At 42.2% G+C, this 20475-nt stretch overlaps 1 protein-coding gene across 1 annotated transcript in view; it reads left to right on the top strand.

The window, feature by feature from the left end:
• Window positions 1-20475, top strand: part of LOC148508284 (putative cation-transporting ATPase 13A5) — a 157234-nt gene that overhangs the window by 88474 nt on the left and 48285 nt on the right. The window contains exons 14-18 of the mRNA XM_088444741.1: window positions 630-709; window positions 4905-4947; window positions 5994-6103; window positions 11056-11152; window positions 13750-13822. Of these exons, the coding sequence (XP_088300867.1) occupies window positions 630-709; window positions 4905-4947; window positions 5994-6103; window positions 11056-11152; window positions 13750-13822 (403 nt within the window). The remainder of the gene's footprint in view (window positions 1-629; window positions 710-4904; window positions 4948-5993; window positions 6104-11055; window positions 11153-13749; window positions 13823-20475) is intronic.

Raw genomic sequence — 20475 nt, 5'->3', positions numbered from 1 at the left:
TTGACTCAGGGAGCCTGTTCTGGGCCTTACACTGGGTGAAAACTTCGCAGAGTGACAACATTGGATCCCAGAAGATATACTAGTGGGTTGAGGACCTGGTTGGACCTCTAGTTGGTGTATGCTGGGCAGAACTTTGAACCTTTCACTGGATGGATTTGGATGAAAACTTCACAGAGGGGTGGCAATTGGTCTGGGATGCCTAATAGAGTGATTAGGGTCCCAGTTGGACCTCACGGCAGAGTGCGCTGGGAAGAACTTTGACCCAGGGAGCCTGTTCTGGGCATTCCACTGGATGGATTTGAACGACATAGCATAATTAAACTTTATAACTTGAAGAATTAAACTCGTGCAATGCTGGATACTACAGATAATAATAATAATAATAATAATAATAATAATAATAATAATAATAATAATTTTGCAAACATGCCTGCCTTTAACATATAAAGATTGTTATTATGCTTGAACAGCTTCTACTGTCAAACTATCCACTTCTTTTTACAGCTAAATTATATATGTAACAGATTCCAAATATTTACAGAATACAGGAATACATGGAGCTGTAAAACCCAATAATTATTCACTATTGGTTATATTTTTCATCAAAAGTTTTGTACTTTATCTTGCAGATCCTTCTTAATGGAACTATTTTTGGCAGAATGACACCAAAACAAAAAACAAACATTATTGAAGATTTGCAAAAAATTGAGTAAGTGAATTTTTTTTATATTTTCAATAGCTGCACATACAGTTTGTTTATATTGTACTGGTAGTATTTTTAGCAAAGTAGAATAATAAATTATAATTATTTCTATAAATAGAATTTACAATTTCTCTTTTTTTTTAGACGATTTCTCTCTTATCCTTAAATGCATTATATTTGATGCATTATTATAATAGAAAGCTCATTGAACTGTAGTGTGAGCAGTTTTTACTTGCAACACATGCTACTGATGTGCTCTTGTCAACAAAAAGTGTTATCTTGCTTCCCAGCAATTGCCAGATATAAAGGTATTGTCACAATTTCCCACCACTCAGGATTACACACAGGTACATACAATGGGAGGAACATGCTTGCACATGGGTAGCAAAGTGTAAACCCATGCCTCTAATATGCTCTTGTCAACTATAAGTATTGTTCTCTTACTCATAGCAGATCCAAGATATATAGGTATTTTCATCACTTCCCACTACAAGATTTCCCCAAATGTGTGCTTTATATAATAATATATAGTATGCTATAAATAAAAATATAACTAAAAAAGTGTTCATTAATGTCAGGAATTCTGCTGCAAAAATGTAGACAGAAATCTTGTGGAAGAGCGTAAATATATATTACACTTGAAACCATACAAGAATTGACAATGTTTTGGATTTCAGAGTAACATGTGTAGCAGACACTCTGGAACTGAGAATTGCAGTTGGGAGTGTCTGGATCTCACAATTGCACATGGATATCAGAGAGTCAGTGTCTATACTACTTATGGATAGTGCAGTATCAAAAACTGAGGACTGCACACATATAGCAGAGTGTCAGGAACTCAGGATTGCACACAGGTACTGTAGTAGAGTGCTGGGATAACATAACTAGCAGTGTCAGGAACCCAGGATTACATATGAGTAGCATAGTGCTCGGAACTTAACATTGCACATTGGTAGCAGATGGTCAAGAACTGAGGACTGCACTTGCTAGCAGAATAGCAGGAATTAATAACTATATTTTGGTAGCGGGGAGTTAGGAACTTGAGATTGCTCACTGGTAGTAGGATGTCAAGAGCACATAGATATGGGAGAGTCAAGAGTATATGGATAGAAGAATGTCAGGCAGTCATGAAAGGACATTGGTAGAAGAGTATTAGAAACACAGGATAACATTTGGGCACATAATTTTACTAACACAGGTATAGCAGATTGCCCGGTACTCAGCATAGTACATCGGTCATATAGCACCAGGTACACAGGATTGCATACTGATAACAGAATGTCAGAAATTAGGATTGCCCTTGGGTAGCAGGGTCTCAGGAACATATGGATAGAAGAGTGTTAGGAACTCATGATTGTATGTAGGTAGCAGAGTTCTTTGACCTCATTACTGCATAGTTGTATCAGAGTGTCTGGAGCAGGATTTCACACTGATAGTAGAATATCAGGAATTTAGGATATCATGTGGGTATCAGAGTCAGGAGCACAGGGATTGCAGAGTGACAGATACTCATGATGGCACATTCATACCAGAGTGGCATGAACTCAGAATTGCCTACAGGTAGCAGAGTATCAGAAGTTCAGGATTGCACATTGGTAACAGAGTCTCAGGAACTCAGCTTTGCACTATGGTATGCAGAATAAAAGTGAATCAGTAATTCATTGAAATACACAGTATTCACAACAGAAGAGTGTCAGGAATCCATGATTTCTCACTTGTAGTAGAGTGTGAAGATCCCAGGAACACATTTGCATAATAGGCTGTCAGGAACTCAGGATTGTACAGTACACTGATTGTAAGATGTGGAAAACTCAGGATAGTGCACTATTAAAATATAAAGAACTTTGGTTTGCAATGGATAACAGAGTGCCAAGAAAATAGTATGGAATATAGATAGCAGAGTGTCAGAATCAGTGCTGTCAAGACTTCTGTTGGGCCTGGATGCTGGAGGATGTAGCCACAAGAGGGGGTGCAGCTATGCCCCCTCATCCAGTACTTCCATAATGTACACAAGGGGGGAAGGGTTGGTGTCATGAAATCACAGGATGGAGTTACATCTTCCTTGCACTCCTAGGCCAAGCCTGAGTAATCCATACTTGCTCCCCCTCATAGGTCCTCTGGTCAGGAATTTACTAATGAGCAAGGGTATCAGAGTGATAGGAAGTCAGGATTGCATATGGAAAGCAGAGTGACAGGCGCTCATGATTGCATATGGATATCAGAATGTCTGGAGCTCAGTAATTGCACTCAGGTAACACTGAGTGTCAGGAACTCATGATTGCACTTGAGTAGCAGTGCCAAATACTCAGGATTGCACTTATATAGTGGTAGCGGAGTGTCATTAACTCAGGATTCAACATTGGTAGCAGAATGTAAGGCATTTAGAATTATGCTTGGATAGTAGATTGTCAGGAGCATACAAATAGCATAGTGTCAGCAACTCAGGTTTGCGCACATGTAGAAGGGTGCCAGGGACTTGTGATTGCACACTGGTAAAAGAATATCAGTAAATCACTAAAGTACTAAGGGAGAGTGTCAATTGCACATGGACAGAAGATCATAAACCTAAGATTGCATACGGTTGCAAGAGTGCCAAGAACTCACAATTTAACACTAGAAACAGGGTGTTAGGAATTCAGGATTCCACACTGGTATCAGTATGCCAGTATATTAGGATAGCAGGATCAGGATTTAATCAAAGGAACTATAACAATAGGACAGCATAAGCAGAGTTGGGACGAGACAGAGCTTTAAATGTCTGGTGAACTATGCAGCTTATTATTTGCTGGGTAGATGCAGCAGGAGTGATTGTCTGCTAAAACAGCAGCTTCTATGGACAGAGGGCCTGATTTATCATGGATTGCAACTTCAACACCATACACAGATCGACCGATGGTGCGTACTGCACATGCGTATGCATCGCGGTGCACTTACGTGGGTTATCATTGCGATTGCACTGCAATCACTTACGCAAATACAAAGCCATTTCACAGTGAGTTACGGGACGTCGGCGTATGTGGATGGTGACAGGGAGTGGTTGGAGAAATGCAGGCGTGCCTGTCCGTTTGAACGCCGTTTCCTGGGCGTGCTTAAATGAGCCACTGCGACGGCATTTGCAGCTTGAGTACTCACTGCGTTCGACAACAGTTTACATTTCTGAGCCAGGTCAGACCTACTGTAATTCTGTGTGAGGCTCCAACGTTACTCGATGTTACCAATGTATACGCTATGCAGGATTGCGAGGTCTTCCGGATGTGCGAAAGCGGTAGTGGGCTTTTCTATGCCGGGTGAGCAGTTGCAGACAATAGCATATATTCGCAGCAGAACTGCATGCGTAATCGCAGTTGCGATTGCAATAGCGATCAGTAGTGAATCAGGCCCAGAGTGAGATATTGCAACTTCAAAGTCAACAGTGAAAAGTGCTTCAACACCTGCCAGTCACATTTATTTTGTCGACAATGTTTAATCTGTCGGCATGTTGTATGTGTCAACATTATGGAGTCTACATAATGCATATCAACATTTTCATTAAAACCAATAAGTTCATCAATAAGAATCATGCTTGCGAGCAAGACTATTTGTTATAATTGTTTCTAAATAGGAGATAAATGACAGACACAACATTTTAATTATAATCTGATACATTATATCCACAGTGCTTATATAAATATTATAAAATGACATACAGCTATTTAATGTCTACAAGACAAAAAAAAATGAAAGTTAAATCAAAATGGAATTACAGTACTATGAAATATATCAATGAATGTCATGAGAGGCAGAAAAAGGAGGGCCTGTATTTCTATAATAAGGCAGACATTTTCCTTATAAACTTATATTTTACTTGTGCTGTTTCCTGGTAATGTTGACAGTCATTATGTAGACTCCATAATGTCAACACGTGAAATTTTAACATGTTTAGGATGTCGACATTCACAATGTGAAATTGCAAAACGTCAACACAGACTAAAGGTAAAATATGGATAGCCAAAATGTCAACTGGTACATAGTGTCGAAAGCCAAGTTTAAGACTAATCTTAACCATAACTCAAACCCTAAAATTTCTATTGTCGACTTTTTTGCACATTTGTTAATAAGTAATCTCAAATGTTCTATCATGCATCTTTCTTATATTTTTATATAATGATTTATATAAATATGTAATATAATTTTAGAAATATATTCCATATATTTCTTTTAGTTACTACGTTGGTATGTGTGGAGATGGAGCAAATGACTGTGGGGTAAGTGATGATATTTTAATATATGCCAAGCTGATGTAATTTGCAGGCAGATGTAACAGAAAAGGAATAATCTAATGTTCCTCACACATCTACTAAGGATGTTCAACTTGGTCAGTTTTCTAATGATTAGTAGACATGCTAGCTAATTCTTGCAAAGTGTACTGCTCCTGAAAGCAGGCTTAAAAATACAATTTTAATTTGGAAAATTCTGGAAAAGGATCGAGAAACTTTCTGAAATTATTTATTTCACATAGCCGTCAGGTCACTGGTTTAACACTAGAATTTACACAGTAAGACCTGCTGTATGCATTTCATTTGGCCTTCTCTTTTCATGACAGGTGTATTGGGAGCACACATAGGGGTATATTTACTAAAGTGCGGGTTTTTAGAAGTGGAGTTGTTGCCCATAGCAACCAATCATATTCTAGCTATTATCTTCTAGACGGTGCTAGATAAATAAGTAGAATCTGATTGGTTGCTATGGGCAACAAGTCCACTTCTATAAACACGCCGTTTAGTAAATATACCCTATACTGTGAGTGCTGCACATTTTATAGTTGAACATTTTTATCAGCTTTCAAATATACCAAGACTTAGATGTATGTTTGTGGGTGAAGCTTTAATAAATAACAATACTTATTTTCTGAAACTCTGATATACTTAATGCTCTTTCTATAAGCTCATTCATGTCTGATTACCTAATGCACTTCACAGGTGGGTGGGTAAGCCAATGTCCTTTACTGCTTATATGTTGCAGTGTGGCAATCACATGAAGTTGGAATATTGGTATTTATTACCCAAGGTAGCTGATGGTGTCCTGTTGTGTGAGCTGTATAATTTTTATGACATTAGAGCAAACAATAATGTGTTCTTAGTACAGATACTGGAATTGGACATACTAAATAGACATGTTTTTTACTGTTCTACTTACAACTATGTTATGTGTATTGTTTATTGGGTATACTAAACTTTATATATAATGATGTAATACTATACATTACAGTGCTGTTAAATGTTGATCAATGAAATGTAATTTTTTTTCTTAGGCATTGAAAATGGCTCATGCAGGAATATCTTTATCAAATTTGGAAGCTTCAGTAGCTTCTCCATTTACATCTAAAATCCAAAATATTGAATGTGTGCCAAAGTTACTGAAGTAAGTTACTTAAGTAAAATGGATTTTTTTCCAAAAGTTACTTTAGAAGCCTCACGACATTTTGTAAGTGTAAGCAACACATCATAAACTGCCCTTCACTACTAGAATAGCTAAAAACATGTGAGATATACTTCAAACTAGTCAAAAGTGTACACAATAGCGATGTTGAGTACATCAATTTGAAAAGGGTTTCTCATTGGGCCTTACAGTAGAAGGCAAGTGGCTAAATTGATTTATTTATGTACACTATTTTTAGCGTAGTATAAAATGTATAGGGAATTCAGTGCCCTAAACCCATGAAGAAATGCTGACTTTGCAGGTTTATAAAGGAATTAGCATTTAACAGTTGTCTAATTAATATAAAATGTTGCTTCAGGCTTGGCCTCACATAGAGGTCAATGTTTATTCTCGTGAGAAAACAACAAACTTACTCTAATTAAAGATTATATATTGAGTAAGCATAATGAACTGTTTCTATATAATATAAGAATGTTAAATCATATGCTTTTTATGTGAATTAATGACAATTATTCTATCCTTCATTTTTACATCTAACTATGGTACTGACTTTAAGGTCTCAACTGATGTAAGGAAGCAGCAGGGAACTCATTGGATGATATGTAACTTTCATCTTGTCAGTCCCATATTTACAGTTTTCTGAACACATACAGTATATCCATAGATTCATTGTCATGCCTTATAAGTAAGATTGTGTCTAAATATCTTTAAAATATGTAAATAACATAGTAATAGTTTTTAAAATGTAAGAAATAAGTATGTGTGAAGTGACTAGTGGTGCTCATTTTGCCATTTTTTCTCCTGGACCCTGGCCTGTGTGTCCTTTCTCCAGTTCTTGGCTTTCACCTAATCCACGGTCATAGTTAAATCAGTAGAACTCAGGCACCATTGAGTTAATTAAAAAAGAAGAACAAGAACAGCACTCATTTGTGGAAGAATGAATACAACAAAATAATCAGATGAAGTGAAATATAATAATAGCAGCATTTATTATATACTAAAATGCATAAAAATGTAAGATTGCATAGTGCAATATACCTTTTATACCACAATTAAAACAATACAATGTTAAAAAACATATAACCTGCAATTTGCACCTCTCTCTGGATAGTTGTTAGTCCAATTAGATAAATGTACAGCATATACAGTGTCCTGTTCCTATATGACCTCCTGGATTAGAAAAGAACTATTTATGGCTTGGTCCATTTGGAAATATGATACCGACTCATGATGTATGGAGTCCTGTGTTTGGCAGAACAGCAGTCAGGCTTCGATGGTAGGTCCCTTAGAGTGGTATGAAAATCGTCAGAGGTTTATAATACTTCTGTAGGACAAATTTATAAAGAAAAGGTCCCTGGGAGCACTTATTTATAAATATTGTCCAGTGGTGATCCCCACTTTTTCAAAGACAGTTATACAGTATCTACTTTCATAAGGTGTAGGTTTCTTGGTAAGTGAGATGGTTAGGTCTTCTTCTGAAGTAGAACCCTCGCACCAAGATCACCCAAAAAATAGTAATCAGCCTTTCAGTCTTGTATAATAAGGGTATTTTGAATATAGATGTGATTTTCAGCAGAAAGTAGTACTACTATTAATGTAAGAACACACTTTAAATTTTTTTATAAATAAATTTTATTGATTTTACACAAGACTAAAAGGCTGATTACTATTTGTTGGGTGATCTTGGTGCGAGGTTTCTATTTCAGAAGAAGAAGACCTCACCATCCCACTTACCCAGAAACCTACACCTTATGAAAGGAGTTATAACTGTCTTTGAAAAAGTGGGGATCACCACTGGACAATATTTATAAATAAGCGCTCCCAGGGACCTTTTCTTTATAAATTTGTTTTGGACACTTGGGTTCTTTTGACCAACAAAGGTCCAACCCTAGGGAAGTTGCTAATCAGTATATTGTGTATTAATTCTTTGTGTAAATATTGCCAAATATAGCGCAAACGTAGGATATTTGTATTATATATATATATATATATATATATATATATAAAAATATATATATATTGTAATGTCTTGGGGTTAATTGGCTCGGCAGAGGGTGAATGGGTGCGGTGTTTAGGTGCTTAATGAGGGTCCACACACACAGCTTTCAGGTGAAATAAATGAGGTGATGCTTTACTTTCAGCATATGAAATCAAGAAACAGAAAATAACAAACAAACCTAGCCCTTGTTTAGGGCACTAGCTCACTTCTTCAGACCTCTCTATTAAGGCACAGCTAGTCTGCAAATAAAAGTCCAAGGTCAGCTTAGCCCTGCTTCCTGCAGGTTAACCCAGGCTCCGGCCTGGTCTTTAGTTGGCTGGCTGCCACAGCCTCACAGTCTGTCTGGGTAGCCTTCCCTGTATCCTCCAGGTACAGGCCCTGGCTTCTTCAGCCTGCAGCACAGCTGCTTCAATGTCACACAGTCCTAGAGTTATATGATCCCACCTTGCCTCCTGCAAGGTCCAGACACAGGCCTCCTGGCCCCCAATGGCCCGCTTGGCTTCACTGGGCTCTCTGACTGGTCTGCCTCCTCATTAGCTCACACTTGAGCTCTCTCCACAAGGCAGCCCAGGAGTATCACCACTCAGTATTTCAACCCTGTGTGGGAGGATCTCTCCAATCCCACACAGAATCTGCTGCTCACCATCGCCATCTCTGGTGATACTGCCACTAAATATATATATATATATATATATATATATATATATATACATACACACCTTTAATTGTATCAAACTTTGCATAAAGTATAGAATTTTGGTATCTCTGAACTCATTAATACAATTAAAGCATTGCATACAGGGCAGCCGACAACTGCGCCAGGTGGCAGGGGGCATGGCCTAATTGCGGGAGGCATGGCCACGCCCCCTTAGAAAAAAAAGAAGAAAAATATTTTTTGCAGCGCGGTTCACAGCCAATGGGGGGCGCGATCAACATGATCACTCCCCCCATAGGCATTGGAGACTGCTTCGGCTGCTGCTTTAGCAGCCATGAGCAGTCTCCCAGTGCAGCCCAGCACACAGCAGCTTGTGCTGGGCTGCTGTGACGTAAGAGGGGGGGGAGCGGTGCCGGACCCGGGCCCCCACCGGGCCCCTCCAGCAAGCCCGCCCCCTCCCTTCTCTAAGTGGCCCTGATTGTATATTCAGTATATTCATAAAGAGAAAGTACCACAAACTTGCCTTCTTTTGAGAAAGGATTTCAGATAGACTGTGAAACTAACACCTATGAGCTTGGTGATAAAGTGGGTGTGTACTGCTACATCTGAGGGTATGCCGTAAAATTGACTTACATCCAAATGTAATCGAGCCCCATAGCAGTCAGTAAGATGTATTTGTTGATGAAAACACAGAGATACTTTTCAGAGCTTGGTCATGTATTGTGTTTAACAAGGGGTTCCATATAAGTGGCCACGAGAAACCTTACATGAAAATGCATGCAGCCATAGGGATCATTGTGCCTCATATTAACCAATGCAATGCACTGATTGTACCATTTGAATGTATTGTTTTTCCAAGTATATAACAGTTACATAACAGGATAAGGTGCAATCAAGGAGATTGCTAGATTCTACAGGGAGTCAGGGAGATTGCTATTATTTAAAAAAATCTCCCTGACAATCAGGGAGGGTTGGCAAGTATGAAGTACCATTTGTCAATTTTTTTTATTTATATAATACATGTGGGTAGCCTAAGAAATTAAATTTAAACTTGAAAATTGGTACAGTCCAAACCCAGTCCTCAATGTACCCTAACAGTCCGGGTTTTCAGGATATTCATACTTAAGCACAGGTGACTTAATGAGTGCCTCAGCCAGTTTGATTATACCATCTATGCACAAGCATGGATATCCTTAAAACATGGACTGTTAGAGTACCTTGAGCACTGTGTTAAACAGCGTAAACATCGGGAACATCGACACAGATCTGGTGGCCACACAGCTTCTGAGTGAAGTCTGACCTGTCTGAAACACTGCCTGTCCTGACACGCTGAGAGATCTTATGCTGCAAAGGAGCTCACAATGGCTTATTTATGCATGCCTATGAAACAGTCCTGACATTCCTGCGTTGCTTACCACCCCCGGTCACCTCCCCCAAAAGCTGACTACATGTCACTAACTTTGTGAACGAATCTTCTGTGTTAGCGTAATCACAAACCAATAGCTGTACGTGTGCAGTACAGCTTTCATGCATGCGCAAATCTATCTGCATAAATATTGCCATTGCGTACATCTCTGAATCAGGCCCTCTGCTCATTTACTGAGATGCGAATAACAATTCCTAAGTCACTTTTTCAAGGCTGTTGTTATGAATGAGTTTCCGAATTGCACTGAACTAAGGCCCTCATTCAGAGCCGGACGCTCTGAGCAGAGCGCTCGCTCTGAATGAGGGCCGTCCTCCATAAAAATGGAGCGTCCTCCTGGACGCTCGTATAGCTGTGGGTCACCACCCACAGCACATACGAGCGTGCAGGATGATGGCCGCGATGGTCTTGACCATCGCGACCATCGCCAGTGCGACCAGCAGCCTGTGGTCGGGTTTTTCGACCACAAGCCCTGGAGTGATTTTGGCTCTATCAGAGCCAAAATCACTCCCACTGACATCACTAGTGATGTCAGTGGGCCGGCTTCTGATGGTAGGCGTTCCCTTGGGAACGCCCCCGTCTGGGAGGCACGCCCACCAAAGGGGGCGTGCTGTCAATCAACATCTGGGTCTCGAGCTCCCTCCGTCGTGCGCATGCGCAGTGGGGACCATCGACCCACTTGCGAGCGTACTGCCGCTCGCGAGTGGGTCTGAATGACCCCCTAAATCTGCACATTTATTATTAATAGGATATATTTATGTCCACTTCAATTAGCTTGTTTAAAATGTTGATTTTTTTTTCCCTTTCTTATTCTACAGTTATTATTCATTAATATACTTATTTTCATTGGTACACAGGGAAGGAAGAAATGCACTTGTCACTTCTATATGTTTGTTCAAATACCTCATTATGTATACCCTGATTGAACTCATTTGCATGATGCTACTATTTTGGGTAAGAATCAACAAAATTGTTTTATACATTGTTTAAAAGAATTATGCTTAGATTATGTATCACGCCTGTCTATGATGATCACCTCATACAAATAGTTTACTATGTTTTAAAGTGAAATATGTATGTTGTGAGGAACAATTCTTTCCACTAGTATTAAAGCACATTGCCACTGTATAATTGATGCTTTATGATATACGAGTAAATAAATTGACTTGGCATCAGCCGCCCTGCCCCCCTTAGCAGCTTCTCCTGTCCCCACCCCTTTTCTTCTCCGCTCGCTGCCATCCCACCCATTCCTGAAACTCCCGACCATTATACTTACCACTCAAGTTCCCTGTCCTCTTCTTTTCCGTTGGTGTGGAGTGTGCGTGCTCATCACACGTAACATGCACGGCACTTACAGTGGAAGCTGGAGGTCACACTATGCACGTTAGGTATGACATGCACCTGCCAAAGCCGCAACTATATCAGGGACCAATTTTATAATAATACATAAAATCGAATCTCCATCTTCAGAATGTATAAGAATCTTATGATTTATTTTTATGATGGGCATAAGACTTTTCCAAACTATTACTTTCATTTCAGTGCTGGGTAACATGGACTTTTATTCCATATACAAGTCTCTAAGATAATGCAAATAAAGTGTAGAATGAGAAAAGCCAGAGATGAGCACAATTTTATTTAAGTTAATTCACCAACTCACTTGCAGTATTGTCAACAGTTTCTTGATGAAACAATTTGCAAATCTTTATTGTTTAAAATTGGAAAGGCTGGTTAAAAAGTAATCATCAGGGTAAATTCAGTCATCTATAATGTGTTCACTACATTTTTTCTAATTCAGCTTTCAGCAGTTTCACGTTTGCTGTGTCACGACCAGGCTTTCTCGGCATAAGGGACGATGGGTATTACCTGTGAGGGTGCTGTGGCGTTGTCCTTCTGGCGGCGGGGCTGGTGTCTGGTGGCAGGGATTGGCTGTGCGAGGTGTTCCGCAGGCACAGTGTCATTTTGGCTGGGGTAGGCCTGGTGGTGTTTCCATTCCACTCTGGTATGGATGCCGCCATCTTGCTGGTCATGTGACTTAGTTGCTCCAATCCTGGCATGTCACATGCTCTCTCTGACCTATCACAATTCTGCACTGGGTACTTAAGGGAGTTCAGAGTTTCCCATAGTTGCCAGTGCAACGTGTTTCACAGCGTAAGCTGTGAGAGAGTTCCTGTGCTTCTGAATAACCTGTCTGTTTGAGTGCTCATCTGTGCTCCTGCTGGATCCCAGCTTCCAAGTAGCCTGCACTGCTCTGCCTGCTCCCAGTCTCTTGCTGGAACCATCATGCACCTTCTATTTACCCTTTCCTTGCCAAAAGACCTGTGTCTACAGTTACCCTGAACCTATACTGCCTCCATTTACCTGGCTCTCTGTTTCTACACTGAGCCATCTCAGTACAACTCTCCACTTAATTTCATCAGCTGCTGCTAATCCAATTACTCCATAACCTCCCCGGTTCTCATCTCACCAGTATCAATCAGTAACTGTGTTTCTGTCTGCAGCCCTGCAGTGACCATTTGGATTACAAAGACTCCTATTAATTCTGCCACTACCTGGACATCACCCATTCATACTTCACTACAGTTTCTAATCATCACCATCCTCTTAATATTCTGGACTTTATTTTATCTGTATACATGTCTGCAAATTCACCCATTAAAAAACCCAAGTTTCAATTTAAATCTGTTAAGGTGGTTGCTCCTACTACCACCCCGGGTCCACAACAAACCCAGATCCTAACAGCCTGGAGCTGAAAATGATTAAGGGCCTATTATGAGAAGCAGAGATGTGACCAGTGATGTGTGGGTGTGGCCAGTGCCATGAGTCTCCTTAAATATTTAAAAGAAAAAAATGCTTCTCTTTGTGAAGTAAATAGAAATACAAATGTACTACTTATGATTTATTGCTGACCGTGTGGACAGCAGATGGTCAGTCAACATCATGCTGTCATGACGATGTGCCTATTTTTATGTGGAGGCCTGGAGCTGGAGCTCCATCCACCCCATTGCTAATCTGGCCCTGCACGTTTGATATAATCTCCTGTGTGTAATCTATTTGGCCAAAGTCCGACAAATATGGAACAATGTTGAACTGTTTCACTCATTTCTGTTCAAAACACATACTTGAGGATTAAAGGGCCCCATACAGTGCGATATAGCAGTCGATCTGATGTATTGGAACGATATCGCTGCTATATTGTTCTGTGCGTGGGTATGATATCGGCCAGTGCGCTCTCCTGTGGGATCGTACATCACTCCTCCATATCTTTCTGCATGTTCAGTTGAACTGGGGGAGCGATGTACGAGCCCATGCAGCGCTATGCGGATGCGGGAGGCGGTGCCGGAACATCAGGCGGTCGGCCTCTCACTCGCTCCGCGTGTGGGGACCGCCCGTTATGTCGGCCATCGGATCAGCCATCACATCGCAAAGGTCCATATCGCACCGTGTATGGGGGCCTTAAGTAAGATAATATAGGAACTGTGTAATTTGCTCATGGTGACACGTGTAATGGAAACTGTACAATTCCTTTTATCATTTTCTTTTCTCCCCAGAAACAAACATTACTTGGAAATTATCATTATCTGATGCAGGACATTGCTATTACTGTCACAGTTATCTTAACAAGTGAGTTATCGGCAACAGAGACTGTCATTGACAGATGTTGGTAATGGCATGAAAATGTTTTAATAGATTCTGAGAATGTCTTTTCAGGTTATCTTGTATTCGGCACAAGACTGGTATTGCACGTTTCTTCTGCACAGCCCGTAGGGGACACAGGCAGAGAGCATGGGTACAGGTTGGAGCAGGAGGAGTCTGGGCACCAACTAGTTAAACTTCTTCTCCCAGCAGCCCTAGCTCCTCCTCCTATACCCCTACCCCAGCCTCAGGCAGACCAATTTTCGCTTGGTGCCTTGCAAGGCACATAATAGAGACTGTGTTGTAGTCTAAGCTTCTTTTCTTTTCTTTTTCTTTATTTTACTATTTTTATCTATGAGTGGGCAGCACTAGACGTCCTAGGCCGTGGCACTGGTGAGTGGGTCATTGACTTCGGCTGGTCCCTCAACACACATCAGGGACCCGCAGTCGGACGCCGGGGAGGTAGCATGGATGGTGCTCAAAGGACAGAGGGGGAGCCGCACTGCAGCAGATGTTTCCGCCAGTGTGGGAGACCACTGGCTGTGCTGACAGCGGTCGTCCAGGCCGCCTGGCACCTCCACTAGACCACCAGAGCACAGGCAATGGAGAACTTCATTAGACGTAGCCATTGCCCTAGGGATCTGGTTAAGCTAGTGGGAGGTAGGCTCTCCCCATTCAGCCCCTCTCTGCTCCCTTGGCACGCTCACTCACTGTGATAGCCATGCCACAGGGATTCTCCCTCCTCTCCCCCCTCCCAGCTGAGACACTGAGCAGCCATTTTAACCTGGGCCTGCTTATGTTAGTCTCTGGAGAGCAGTAAAGGACTCCTGTCTCCCTGTATACCTCCTCCTCTGAGGGCTGGTTATTTCTGGGGTTTGGATTGTTGAGCAATAATTGCCCATTGATACAACATTGAATGTTCCTGTGTGCATGTATTTGTGTTCAGGAGTACATTTTATTTCTAAATTTTGTGACAGTTTAGTAAATCTTTTGTCTGTAAAGCTCCACTTATTGTGGGGTGAGGTCATATTCTTTGCACTCCCCCTTTTATTGCACACGATAGTTTACCTAACTGGTGTGTGGGGCTGCCCTGGATTGTGGTACCAGGTTTTCCTGGGGCAAAGCACACACAGGGATAGTGGGCTTCAATGATGTGTAACTGCAGGACTTGTACCTCTGTACTTTGACACTCTGGCCGCAAATCTGCGAAACACCAGACAGAGAGCACATCATGGTACAGAGCCTGTGGAGAGTCAGCCATGACAGTCCACATGGAACCGGCCGGGACTACCTCTCTTATAGGTAAGGTTGTAGTTGGCTAAGGGCTAGTGCACATCTTCTGCCAGTCTGTGTGTCCGTCACACAGACTGGCAACCCCAGGAACCACTCCCCCTACTAGTATCTCTATTGGGGCCTAGCTGGGTACTTTATAGCATTCTGCCTTAGGAGCCATGGATGCAGCCCTTCTCGCTTTAAGAGCAGGTGTCTGCATATTTCCAGCAGAGGCTGGACAGGAACCGCATTTCAGGCACCAGTCTAGGTAGTTCTGCATCTCAGTCTAAATAGTGCTGTGCAGGGGTGTATCTATAATGGTTGCAGGGTGTGCGGGGCACACGGGCCCCTGGGTCCAGGGAGGCCCTGCAACACACCCTGCACCCATAGTATTACTTACCTCTCCGGAGTCCCAAGTCGGTGCGGGGGTCTGGCGCCATAAAAATGACTGGAAAATGGTCGCCGCGGCCATTCTCCCGATGTTTGCGCATACTAATGATCAATTTTGAATATACTATATATGGTTACAAATTTTTCTTGTATTGTGCCACACATGCATTTAAATGGTTGTAAATATGCTTCTAATTTACATTAGGGGTACTCCCTTATGTGCACAAGCACTTAGGGCCTGATTCAGACCCACTCGCGAGCGGCTGTCCGCTCGCAAGTGGGTCGATGTTATGCACTGAGCATGCGCACGACGGAGGGAGCTCCGTCGTGCGCATGCGCCAGACGCGACGAGCGAAGGAAATTCCTTCGCTCGTTGTGTCCGATCAAAGGGGGCGTGCTGTCAATGTTGATTGACAGCACGCCCCCTTTGGTGGGCGTGCCGGGGGCGTGCCTCCCTGCCGGGGGCGTTCCCACGGGAACGCCTCCCGTCAGAAGCCGGCCCACTGACATCACTAGTGATGTCAGTGGGAGTGATTTTGGCTCTGATAGAGCCAAAATCACTCCGGAGCTTGCGGTTGAAAACCTCAACCGCAGGCTCCGGCTCGCAAATTCGATGGTCGCGATGGTCTCGACCATCGCGGCCATCACAAAGCACGCTCGTATAGCCTGTGGGTGGTGACCCACAGCTATACGAGCGTCCAGGAGGACGCTCCATGAAAATGGAGCCCGGCCCTCATTCAGAGCGTGCGCTCTGCTCAGAGCGTACGGCTCTGAATGAGGGCCTTAATTAATGTTTTCCATTAACACAAGTGACTATACTTTTAATTTACATTAGGGGTGCTTCCTTATGTGCATTGGTACCTGATTAATGCCTTCCATTAACACAACAGGTGCACAGTTTGTTCTATATCATTTCTCGACTGAATTTCTTATACCTGCTTGGGTGTAGGTTTGAGGACATGCAGATCATACTAGCACAGTATATATGAATGTTTAATGACCAATACTGAACGCTCTATACAGAGCTGAATTGTCATGTTTTCTCCTATGTTACGTGATTCTCTGTGATTTGCTTAAACATCATGCAATATGGTTTATGGTCCAAATTAGTAAATAAGTTAACTTCTGAACGTGACAATAGAAGTTAGCAACACACCTATTAAAACCTTATACAGCTTAATTATATTATTCAGATGTCGTTTACCGTCAGTGTGTTGTCCGCTTTGTCTCTGTTAACTGAGGACAATCTCTAGTCAGTAGTTCTCTCATTGAGTGTCCAATGCGTACAGTATGACACCCAAAAGCAGAAATGAAATCTGAGTAACGTCCCTGTTATTCTGTTGTTTCTAAGGGTAAACTGCTCTCCGGTAATCTCTCACTCCTCACAAATAGCATGTTGCATAGGTGAGGAGCAGCAGAATGAGGAATAGCAGCACTATACCCTGACTTTCCTGATATTTTATGTTTATTATTAACTTATGAAACAAAACGATAGAGGGTCAAACTTGGCTAGGTCTAAGTGTTGAACAGGTTAGATACTGCTATTGAGAGTCCTACAGAGAATGGGGGTTCCTATTCAACACTAGCCTTGTTTAATTACAATAAATAATAACAAGGACACTCCGTGCATAAACACTGCATTTCTCAAACAGTCGTGATGTCCGTTATGTCTATATATATATATATATATATATATATATGAAAATGTATACATGTGTATATGTCTAATGTTTTGAATATTTCGCCCCAATTTGAATAGATTAACCTATTATGATGCTTTCACAGTGATATTATCCTGTTTTTTTGGCTAATTGCATCAATTTGTACATTTTGTCTTATATGTTTATTGTAATATTTGTGGGTCTTTGTTTGATGTTGTTCGTTTAGATATGATCTTTTCTTCTTCATTTTAATATATTTATTAAAAGTTAAGATTTAATTACTTAATCATTTACCTACATAAGGAGTGCTCACCAAAACAGAGTTCTTTCTACTTTTGTTCTTTGACAGCCCATTACTAACTCTAGTGAGCACCACCACTGCCAATATATATTCATAAATTTCCCCTTATCATTTTAGGAACAGTGGTTAACATTACTTGTAATTCAAGTTAATTATCCTTGCCTGTGCGTCGTCACTTCCCCTCTTTCCCTTTCCCTGACACTACATACCTCTCTTATAGGTAAGGTTGTAGTTGGCTGAGGGCTACTGCACATCTTCTGCAATGTCAGAGTGTGTCCGTCACACAGACTGGCAACCCCAGGAACCACTCCCCCTACTAGTATCTCTATTGGGGCCTAGCTGGGTACTTTATAGCATTCTGCCTTAGGAGCCATGGATGCAGCCCTTCTCGCTTTAAGCGCAGGTGTCTGCATATTTCCAGCAGAGGCTGGACAGGAACTGCATTTCAGGCACCAGTCTAGGTAGTTCTGCATCTCAGTCTAAATAGTGCTGTGCAGGGGTGTATCTATAATGGTTGCAGGGTCCAGGGAGGCCCTGCAACACACACCCTGCACCCATAGTATTACTTACCTCTCCGGAGTCCCTCGTCGGTGCGGGGGTCTGGCACAATAAAAATGACTGGAAAATGGTCACCGCGGACATTCTCCCGATGTTTGCGCATGCGCAGTACAGGGAAAATGGCCAACTCTAGTGCCCAAAGTCTATAACTCCAGTGCTGGCCGCACACAGCTCAGTGGGCTGCCGGCCGCCAGACAGAGAGGAGGGGGCCCATGTCGGAGACTGCACACCGGCCCCCTCCTCTCTAGAAATGCTCCTGGTGCTGTGTCCCTGTCCGGTAATCTGAAGTTCCTCACTGGGACATTATGTCTAATATTTCAGCCTCTAAGACCTCTAAGGCTAGCGCTTCACTTTTCTAGCTTCGGTAGATGGTTTCTGTAGAATTCCCATCTTTTGTGCAGCGTGTGGACCTTTTACGGAATGCTCACCCTTATAGGCACCTCCAGGTTTTTAAGCACATTGCCACCTTCAATAATCTACCTGCTGTGGACTGGGTATAATGAGTCTCTTGCTCAGTGGATGCTCACATGACCCGCCGTGTCAAAAACGCTACTCTTCTTAGTCCAAATTCGGCATCCTTGGGATCCTGCGGACAGGATAATGGAACTTCCCTCAACAGGGACTTATATTCTGCAAACGCTATCGCGTGTCCAGCCCTAACTTTTGCTCAGGTAGGTAAAGCTATTGGAGGTTGAGCCTCAGTTTCCCATTGGAACCAGCTGTGTCAGGTGAGAATATCAGAGGGTGGCCTCTTATATAGGAGAGGCAACAATAGATACTTGTGTCCTGACTTCAGGGTGTCAGCATCCTTGGTGACTGTCAGGTGAGCTCTCTGGCTTGATTTCTGGCACTCTTAAATGAAAAGAGTTCTAAACAGGCGCTGTTGGTAGTTCAAAAAGAGGGATGGGGAAAGAAATAGTCTCTTACTTTTCCAAAAATATCTTTCAGAGTCAATGAGTTGTTATTTTCTTTCTCCCCTTTACCCTTCAGAAGACTGTAACCTTTCTTTCCTCAAAGGGAGCATGAAAGGAATATATAGTGTAACTCTGTTTGATAGATAAAATAAAATCAAGCTTTTATTACACTCACATAGTTACACAAATAAATAAGCATGTAGCATCGCCAAGTTGACACAGTATGGGGATTAACATGGATACTGGTACCAGAAGTTAGAAGTACAGCAAAACAAAGATGGGGGTCATAGACACCAACCCGCTCCTCAAACTGTCCTTCAAGGTATAGGTCCACAGGTCCACATCCCTCCACTCTCTCACTAAGCTTAATGCGTTTGGGACTGGATTGTCCTTCCTCAGAAGCATGTGAGAGAAACAACCTTCTTGCAATAAATACCTGATACTCCACCCACTTAATGGCATGTGTTCCCGCTCTTTTGGAATGTTCACATCCGGAGCTAGCCTCCGAAACCGGAAGTTGTCACAACCGGACTTCCTCCTTGTCAGCATCCGGAGCTTGTAACTTCCTTGCGTTCCTCCAACCGGAAGTTGTCATAGCTGCGTCAGTTCCACGTGCTACCGGCATTCACAGCTAAGCCCGCCACGTCATCTCCCCATTCCTCTGGGAACCCCGATCGGCAGCTTTTGAAGTCACATGATCTGGACCAGGGACATCCCAAGATCCGGCACGGACGATACAGCCCTTCCAAGATCCGGAGGCATACAATTTACTAGAGTCCAAGTCCCGGTTAATACAAAGTGCGGTACATAAAAAAGAGGAAATATATATCCATCGTAAATACAAGAGTATGAGAAATAAAAAATTAGTAAAAAATGGGGAAATATAATATATAGAATATATAAAAAATACATAAGAAAATAACAATAAAATATCAATATAAAATGAAAACATATTGATTTCTGGCACACTGACTCAGACTTTAGGAGGAAATAGCGGCTCTTCCGCTTTCAGGTCCTTTGCTGGGATCCTGTTTTGGACAGGATTGTAGCCACAAATGACGGCATCCAGGATGACCTTCCTCCCTTCTGTGACCTACTGTAGGTCGCAAGCTTCTAATTTTCGCTCCTTTCCTCGGAGGGAAGGGCCAACCTTTCTCAGGCCTCCGGATGACTCTTCCAGGTCCTGAGCTAAACAGCCATGGTCTACAAGTTTTCATACCTCCAGGCCTACTGACAGGCTTGCGCTTGACAAGGCAGACCTCCACCTAGGGGGCCACTGCTACCACGGACATGGCTTTTGGTCGAAGGGGTTCTCAGCACGGCTCTGGTGCATCCCTCTCCCTTAATGAGATTGCTTTGGGACATTCCATGGTCTCTGTCTGTTTGTAAGTCGGTTTTCCTTGTCCTCTTCCTCGCTCCTGCCTTGGGCTTGCTAACTTAACTAGCCTGCCTGATGCTGGGGGTGGGGTATAGGGGGGAGGAGCTAGGCCTGCTGGGAGAAGATGTTTAACTAGTTGGTGCCCGGACTCCCCCTGCTCCACCTTA

Source organism: Taudactylus pleione, unplaced genomic scaffold (assembly GCF_031769625.1).
Source record: "Taudactylus pleione unplaced genomic scaffold, aTauple2 ptg000372l, whole genome shotgun sequence".
Lineage (NCBI taxonomy): Eukaryota > Metazoa > Chordata > Amphibia > Anura > Myobatrachidae > Taudactylus > Taudactylus pleione.
This window is presented reverse-complemented; position numbering and strand designations above follow the sequence as displayed.